Genomic DNA, 9006 nt, shown 5'->3' on the forward strand with positions numbered 1-9006 from the left:
ATTGGAGTGGCCATCACAAAGCCCTGACCTCAATTCTATAGAACATTTGTGGGCAGAACTGAAAAAGCCTGTGCGGACAAGGAGGCCTACAAACCTGACTCAGTTACACCAGCTCTGTCAGGAGATATGGGCCAAAATTCACCCAACTTATTGGGGGAAGCTTGTGGAAGGCTATCCGAAACGTTTGACACAAGTTAAGACATTTAAAGGCAATACTAATTGAGTGTAAGTAAACTTCCGACACACTGGGAATGTGATGAAAGAAATAAAAGCTGAAATAAATCATTCTCTCTACAATTTTCTGACATTTCACATTCTTAAAATAAAGCGGTGACCCTAACTGACCTAAAACAAGGATTTTTTTTCGAGGATTAAATGCCAGGAATTGTGAAAACGGAGTTTAAATGTACTTGGCTAAAGTGTACGTCTTCCAACTTCAACTGTATATGTAAATGTCGGGGATTTTGCATAGACACTCCTCTGCCTACAAGTAGCCATTCCGGCTCTACCACTAAGCTATCTATAAATGAACAGGGCTCTAAGGGATATCCTCATGCACTCGCAATGGCAATATTGGTGCATCACACCTTCATTTCACTTCGGCTCACTTGACGAATTGAAGAGGTCGGGCTGCGCATGAGAACGAGCGATTTACTAGTCTATTAGATTAAATATAACATAAAAAAATCTAAACAAGCAAGCTATCAAATCAACGTAACCTATCATTGTTATTTAGAAGAGAAAGTTCCATCTCCTGACTCCAACGTATTACACGGTAAGTAGACCAAAGTGCGCAGGCTTTAAGTGCGTACTAGGCTTTTCATTTTTTTTTTACTACTTAAGTCAATTCCCACTGTCAAGGTTTCGCAATAGAAGCTACGATGCTAATATCTGTGCATACACAGGCTACTCTTGAGAATTGTGTTTTGTAGGCTACAGTAGGTGTCACCGATTAGCCTGAAACTCCATGTCATGCATTCACAATCTAACGGTCTTGCTGTACAGTGTATAAGCATCAACTCGCTTGTCAAGTCTGACCTGCTGAGGATTTCTCCTTTTCAGCCATCGATTTCCTTTGTGTTTCCTGTAGCCTATTGTCACTGGATCGATTGGGTTCGAGTCGCCAGCGTAAAATGAAAGCAATCTTGCTTGTGCCATTAGTTTTTCCCCGTTAACGTTTAGTAATGACCTGTCAAACACACTCCAGTAATGGCTGAAATAGACTCAAAGAAATACAATGGGTTTTTTTTGCATCTCAGGCGATTTTGGGGGTAACCCAAACCCGCGTTCGAACCCTGACCCAGCGACTATCAAGCCAATACCATTAAACCGCTACGCCAAGAGATCCGAACCTCTTGACAAGGTTGCTAGTTATTGGTTAAGGTTGCTATATTACTTCCTTCCCGAGAGTTGTCCCCACTCCTCTCTATACCAGTGGTTCCCAACCCTTTTCTGTTTCCAAACCAACTGAATTTTGCTCTGCCTGGGGGAGAACCCCTGAAGTACCCCCTCATGTGCATTTTACCAGTATGCCTATGGTCTTTAGTCTTCTCAAGTACCCCCTGTGGAAAAGCCAAGTACCCCCAGGGGTCTTACTACCCCTTGGGGGGGGGATCCAATGCTCTATACGAAGTTCCTCCCCACTGGGCAAAAACTGGTTGAATCAACATTTTTTCCCACTCATTTCAACAAAAATAAATGTTATGATGTTGAATCAACGTGGAAAATTGGATTGCATTGCATTTGCAAAAAGGCATCAATGTAAGGGATTTTTAAACTTTTTTTTAATACCTAAATTCAATGTCATGTGAAATGTTCTGGGGATTTCATGTTCGTTGACAACTCAACCAAACCCCTCGCGTGTGTGATCAGTCCCTTCCAGTACTCCCTTTTCCCTCATGACTGCACGGCCAGGCACGACTCCAACACCATCATTAAGTTTGCCAATGACACAACAGTGGTAGGCCTGATCACCGACAATGATGAGACAACCTATAGGAAGGAGGTCAAAGACCTGACCATGTGGTGCAAGGACAACAACCTCTCCATCAATGTGATCAAGACAAAGGAGATGATTGTGGACTGCAGGGAAAGGAGTACCCAGCACGCCCCCATTCTCATTGACAGGGCTGTAGTGGAGCAGGTTGAGAGATTCAAGTTCCTTGGCCTCCACATCACTAACAAACTAAGCTGGTCCAAGCACACCAAGACAGTTGTGAAGAGGGCATGACAAAACCTATTCCCCCTTAAACTGAAACGATTTGGCATGAGTCCTTAGAGCTGCACCTTCGAGAGCATCCTGACGGGTTGCATCACTGCCTGGTATGGCAACTGCTCGGCCTCTGACTGCAAGGCACTACAGAGGGTAGTGCGTACGGCCCAGTACATCACCAGGGCCAAGCTTCCTGCCATCCAGGACCTCTATACCAGGAGGTGTCAGAGGAAGGCCCTAAAAATTGGGAAAGACTCCAGCCACCCTAATCAGACTGTTCTCTCTGCTACTGCACGGCAAGCAGTACTGGAGCGCCAATTCTAGGTCCAAGAGGCTTCTAAACATCTTCTACCCCCAAGCCATAAGACTCCTGAACAGCTAATCAAAGGGCTACCCAGACGCTATTGTTATTTACTGTGTTGTCTAATTATTTGTTATGCTAATCTCTTACTTTTTTAAATTTATTTTCTTAAAACTGCATTGTTGGTTAAGGGCTTGTAAGTAAGCTTTTCACTAAGGTTTACCTACACCTGTTCAATTCAATTTGATTTGAAGCCCCAATGCAATTCTGAAGTCTATTGGGCCTACATCCACAGTGTGATTTCAACTGATTTTGCTGTATATTCTAAAAATTAATTAATTATTGTCTTTTGTTGAAATTATAACGACATTCCAACCATTTTCACCATTATCCAGTCCAATTGTGGCATGATTCCACTATTTATCGGTTTGCATCAGTTTCAATGCAGGACTTTTATTTTGCAGGCAAACCTTTGATTCGACTATTGTTGCTAACTCTACAGTCGTGGCGTATCACTATCGGAAGTGCGGAGTTTCCGACTGAGACGTTTCACTTGAACGACCCTCCAAGTCGTAATTCAAGTGAGAATTTCTGAGAAAATGTTGTTACTCCAGTTGTGACGTTTCACCTACTGACGTTTCATCTTTACAATCAAAAGATAGTTTGACCATATTGGCAATGTTGGCAATGTTAAGCGAGCTAGCTAACCTTTTTATTTGCATCGTTAGCTACCTTATCAATTTATTAAGTCTATACTTATTTTTAATTTCAAACATTTTTTTTTTTAATTAAGTTATTCAAATAAATAAATGAAGCCAAACAACCCCTAGGCTAACTGTCTTAATATCTCCCCTAACTCTCCTGTTGCACTCTCTATCACTCTTTCTTTTTGTCTCTCTGCCTCTGTCACTCTCTCAAGCCTGCAGTCATGACTGAGAACATTCGTATCAACAATCCCAATGTGAAGTACACAGATACACACATCAAGGCTCAATACTGCTACCATACTTCTGCTGTACGCAGGGATGGAGACACACTCACAGTAAGTCTCTCTCACACACACACACACACACACACACACACCAGCATCACCTATCTAATTTCTAACTGTATAACTCGCTCGACTCCACCCCTCCAGGTGACCCCCTCTGTTAGTGAGCTTGAGTTCCGTACTGAGCGACGTGTCCCCAGGCTGGGGGTGATGCTAGTTGGCTGGGGAGGAAACAATGGGACAACCGTCACCGCTGCTGTCCTGGCCAACAGACTGGGACTCACCTGGAGAACCAAAACTGGAGAACAGGTAAGGTGGTGTGTGTGTCTCGTTGATCCTACTTTGTAACAGTTTTTTGGCCTATTTTCCAAAGACATGTCTCTCACCTGATGCAGAGCCTCATTATACCCCTAATACAGTGATGGCTTCACACACACTGATATGATGGGTTTCGTGGAGTGTTAAGAGATTAATATTGACTGACACACTAATGTTTACAACACAGGCAGTCCTTTACCTTCTATATTTTTTAACATTTTATTTTACCTTTATTTAACCTCTCTAGGGTATTTGGGACGCTAGCGTCCCACCTGGCCAACATCCAGTGAGATTGCAGAGCGCCAAATTAAAATACAGAAATACTCATTATAAAAATTCAGAAAAGATACAACTATTTTACATAGGTTTAAAGATGAACTTCTTGTGAATCCAACCACTGTGTCAGATTTCAAAATGCTTTACGACGAAAGCATACCTTACAATTATTTGAGAACAAATCATTACAAACAGTAACCAGCCAAGTAGAAGAGTTAAACAAGTCAGAAATATTGATAAAATTAATCACTTACCTTTGATGATCTTCATACGGTTGCACTCAGAAGACATTCATTTATTCAATAAATGTTTCTTTTGTTCGATAAAGTCTCTCTTTATATCCAAAAACCTCAGTTTTGTTCGTATTCTTCTATAATCCACGGGCTCAAACACAGTCACAACAGGCAGACAAAAAAATCAAAATTGTATCTGAAAAGTTAATAGAAACATGTCAAACAATATTATATTTAATCCTCAGGTTTTTTTTAGCCGAAATAATCGATAATATTTCAACCGGACAATAACATTGTCAATATAAAAGGTAAACAAAGGCACTCTCTCGGTTGCGCGAATGAAAAAGCTCTGACACAGCAGGGTCCACTCATTCAGACTGTTCTTCCTCCCTCATTTTTTAGAATACAAGCCTGAAACAATTTCTAAAGACTGACATCTAGTGGAAGGCATAGGAACTGCAATTTGAGTCCTAAGTCAATGGATACTGTAATGGCATTGAATAGAAAACTACAACAAACAAAAAAATACTACTTCCTGAATGGATTTTTATCAGGTTTTCGCCAGCCAAATCAGTTCTGTTATACTCAGACATTATTTTAACAGTTTTGGAAACTTTAGAGTGTTTTCTATCCAAATCTACTAATTATATGCATATGCTATCTTCTGGGCCTGAGTAAAAGGCAGTATAATTTGGGCACGCTTTTCATCCAAAATTCCAAATGCTGCCCCCTACCCTAGAGAAGTTAACTAGGCAAGTCAGTTAAGAACAAAATCTTATTTTCAATGACGGCCTAGGAACAGTGGGTTAACTGCCTTGTTCGGGGGCAGAATGACAGAGTTCTACCATGTCAGCTCGGGGATTCGATCTTTCATCCTTTCGGTTACAAGTCCAATGCTCTAACCACTAGGCTAAATGGTAAATTTAAGGTTGTGTCATTAGATTTTGGGAGGGGTTGGCTGAAATTCTGGTGGGGAAAAAAGGAGTCCCTGTAGAAAAAGTTTGAATACCACTGATTTAATGTGTTATTATTCAATACTTGTTATTTATTTTTGTTCTGTTTTATTACCCTCTCCCCCTTTTCGAACCCCCCCCCCCCCCCCCCTCCCCTTCCCAGAAAGCCAACTACTACGGTTCCCTCTTCCAGTCCTCAACTGTGTGTTTAGGGCCGGGGCCAGATGGAAAAGAAGTTAACATTCCGTTCCGTGACCTCCTACCCATGGTGCACCCTAATGATATTGTCTTTGATGGTAAAGGAGTGGTGTGTGTCTATGGGTCTGTGTGTGTCTGTATGTAATCAGAGAAGGAATGCTGACCATAGGTCAATTCTTTCTTGGCCACTGTGGTGAAGGTAAAAGGCTCCATGTGGAATGTCTGTCTGCCAGGCTGGTTATTTAACCTCATGTTTAACTCAGTTTTATCTAGCACCATTTTTCAGCACTGCCCTGGAGGCAGAGGTACAGTACACAACTCTGGTTCTCCAGTCTAACTGGTCCTCTATGTTCTTTTGGGCCTGTCTGACAGGTTTTCTTTTAAGATACATTAGGTTTGTAAAACGTTAGCTAACTAATTAAATAAAGAGTGTGTGTGTGTGTGTCAGGCTGGGACATCTCATCCATGGACCTGGGCAGTGCGATGGAGAGAGCCGAGGTCCTTGATTGGTCCCTCCAGGAGAAGCTCCGCCCACACATGAGCTGCCTCCGACCCCGAGCCTCCATCTATATCCCAGAATTCATAGCTGCCAACCAGGCGGGCCGAGCAGACAATATTCTGAAAGGGACCATGGCTGAACAGGTACGCCCAATCCCAAGTAGTGTGTGTGTGTGTGTGTGTGCCTCGTACACCCTGTCCCCTAACCCCTTATTTCTTACCCCATAGACCCTATGTGTCTCTGTGTCTGAATAGTGATTCTTCTCTCTCTCCCTCCAGGTGGAGCAGATCAGAGCAGACATTCAGGACTTCCGGCATTCAAGCGGCGTGGAGAAGGTCATCGTTTTGTGGACGGCCAACACCGAACGTTTCTGTGACCTCACAGCCGGGGTCAACGACACGGCCAAGAATCTCCTGGCTGCCATACAGGTAGAGATCTGACAGATCTATTCTCTCTCTCTTTTACACACTCTCTCTCTCTCTTACACTCTCTCTCGGTCTCTATCAGTCAGGTGGGGAGGTGTCTCCCTCTACTTTGTTTGCCGTAGCCAGTATCCTGGAGGGCTGTGCCTACATTAACGGTTCTCCCCAGAACACGTTTGTCCCTGGGGCGATAGAGCTGGCTGTGGAGAGAAATGTGTTCATAGCAGGAGATGACTTCAAGTCTGGTCAGACAAAGATCAAGTCAGTCCTGGTCGACTTCCTCATCAGTGCTGGGATCAAGGTGAGAGGTCGACCCAGTTCATTCATTTACTTTAATCGTACTTCTGTTATATGAACCGTCCCTTTCCACTTGTATAATGACGAAGTACATAATTATACAATTACTAAGTTATTCTAAAATTAATATACAACATGTTAAAACACTTATTACAACGATATTACCCAGGTATAAGGGCAATTTCATGTGTGTAAACACTAGGTTAATACCAGACTGTACAATAACGTGTTGCCATGACAGCCCACCTCCATTGTCAGCTACAATCACCTTGGCAACAATGATGGTATGAACCTCTCAGCACCGCAGCAGTTCCGCTCCAAGGAGATCTCCAAGAGCAATGTGGTGGATGACATGGTCAACTCCAACCCTATACTGTACCACAATGGGGAGAAACCTGACCACTGTGTAAGTTTGCGTTTTTGTGTGTGTGTGTGTGTAACACAGAGACACTTGATCTGAGTTAAGAGTTGAATGTGTGTTTCTTTTCATACCTGGTAGATATCAATAGCACTGCATTTTGTTTTACTAAGGGGCAGAAAGTATCTGTAGTTTTTCTTGAGAAATACTTGACTCGGTTGTCTTGCTGTGTGTGTAGGTGGTGATTAAGTATGTGCCGTATGTGGGGGACAGTAAGAGGGCGATGGATGAATACACCTCTGAGATCATGATGGGAGGAACCAACACTATCGCAATGCACAACACCTGTGAGGTGAGTCACACACACACACACCTACACCTCGACCTGATTTTTTTCTAACAAAGGTGTCTCTCTCCAGGACTCTCTGCTAGCCAGTCCTATCATCCTGGACCTGGTCCTCCTCACAGAGTTGTGTCAGCGTGTATGTGTTCGGCCCCAAGGATCAGAGACCTTCCAGTCCTTCCACAGTGTCCTGGCTATCCTCTCCTTCATGTGTAAAGCTCCCCTCGTCCCCCCTGGGGCCCCGCTGGTCAATGCCTACTTCAGACAGAGAGCCTGCATTGAGAACATCATGAGGTCAGAACACCTACCACCCTGTCTTGTTAGGGATTTGTCACAAATCGTAATGTTTGTTACTGAACTTCCTGTCTCTCTTGTCCAATAATAATGTTGTGCCGGTCTCTGTGGTTATATGCATTCAGTTTTGCAACTGACTAGGTATCCCTTTTCCCTTTCAGAGCGTGCCTTGGTCTCCCCCCTCAGAACCACATGCACCTGGAGCACAAGCTGCAGAGGGGCTTCCTGCCTCGCCACGACAACCGTATCTACGACAATGTGGTTACCAAGATGGTCCTAAGCACCGGTTACCACGCCTCCCAACAGAATGGTGTCTGCGCACACTTGGTGAAAGAGGCAACGATTGGATAATGGCTGCACATTAGGTCTCTGTCATCACGGGGAAGATTCTAGAAGTGTCCACAGCCATAGAGAAACAATTACATCCATAGTTTATTAGGATCCCCATTAGCTGTTGCACATGCAGCAGCTACTCTTCCATGGGTTACACACTATTACATATTTAGATACTTATACAGTGCAGTTAAATTGGATCCATAGAAAGTTAGCCAAAGTCTTTACACAGCATACTGTATGATGATCATGTTTTATTTGACCTGGTTGTGTAAGATGCATACAGTAGCAAAAATGGGCTCAAACCATTGTAACTTTTGAATGACCAGTTTAATATTCTGTGGTTTTAGACTCGTATTGCTCATATACATACAAACTTAACCAAACTCTGTTCTTGTATTTGTTCCAATGACTTGTAAAAATGCAGTGTTACCCTACCATCCCGACCCTGCTTGGAGTAAACTAACGGACAACAATACTTCTACTTACAGCTATTTTCGCTCACATCTACGATATCTGTATTTAAACAATTGTACATATATTCTTAATTTCCCCTTCAAGTGCTGGATTCTCACCCACAGCGGCCAATCCACCCTTCATTCTGAAAATCCAACCCTCCAATGTCCACAGATTAACCACTCTTTCCCCGTATAATGCCATTTTTATATTTCCTTTTGCAATACATCCCTCCATTTTACGATGTCTTTTGAGTCCTTGTAACATTTCTACCGATATAAAATAAATACTTTACCCAAGAGTATAATCACATGTTCCATTGACTGATCTGAAAAAACATCGATCTCCTAACAATACAGTTTCCATGTCCCTGATATTATGACATAACAACCATCCCTGGACCCGACTCCAAAAGTGAGCCACCAATAGACAGAACCAGAAAATATATCCTAGTGATTCTGCTTCCTCGTGGCAAAGTCTGCATAAGGCTGACTGTTCAATGTCCCATATATATTGAGCATT

General features: G+C 42.9%; 1 protein-coding gene across 2 annotated transcripts; it reads left to right on the forward strand.

Annotated features, from left to right (window-relative positions):
• The first annotated feature begins 511 nt into the window (after positions 1 to 511).
• LOC110495733 (inositol-3-phosphate synthase 1-A) lies at positions 512 to 8791 on the forward strand. 2 transcript variants are annotated; one of them, XM_036952151.1, is made up of 12 exons: positions 512 to 775; positions 2978 to 3094; positions 3433 to 3555; positions 3652 to 3813; positions 5448 to 5580; positions 5931 to 6124; positions 6260 to 6409; positions 6489 to 6704; positions 6942 to 7106; positions 7297 to 7410; positions 7478 to 7695; positions 7857 to 8791. In XM_036952151.1, the coding sequence occupies exons 3-12, from the start codon at positions 3442 to 3444 to the stop codon at positions 8044 to 8046; spliced, it is 1656 nt and encodes a 551-aa protein (XP_036808046.1). In that variant the 5' UTR covers positions 512 to 775; positions 2978 to 3094; positions 3433 to 3441; the 3' UTR covers positions 8047 to 8791. The 2 variants fall into 2 exon arrangements, with proteins under 2 accessions (XP_036808046.1, XP_036808047.1); XM_036952152.1 differs by lacking the exon at positions 2978 to 3094 and having other exon boundaries at positions 518 to 775.
• The last annotated feature ends 215 nt before the right edge of the window (positions 8792 to 9006 follow it).

The sequence above is a fragment of the Oncorhynchus mykiss genome, chromosome 18, assembly GCF_013265735.2.
Source record: "Oncorhynchus mykiss isolate Arlee chromosome 18, USDA_OmykA_1.1, whole genome shotgun sequence".
In the NCBI taxonomy this organism is placed as follows: Eukaryota; Metazoa; Chordata; class Actinopteri; order Salmoniformes; family Salmonidae; genus Oncorhynchus; species Oncorhynchus mykiss.

What these genes read in the sequence shown, in the direction of transcription:
- LOC110495733 (XM_036952151.1), top strand. Translation starts at nt 3,442, where the DNA reads ATGACTGAGAACATTCGTATCAACAATCCCAATGTGAAGTACACAGAT. An exon ending in AAGGGACCATGGCTGAACAG is followed by an intron (nt 6,125 to 6,259) that starts GTACGCCCAATC and finishes CTCTCCCTCCAG; the next exon opens with GTGGAGCAGATCAGAGCAGA. An exon ending in GGGAGAAACCTGACCACTGT is followed by an intron (nt 7,107 to 7,296) that starts GTAAGTTTGCGT and finishes CTGTGTGTGTAG; the next exon opens with GTGGTGATTAAGTATGTGCC.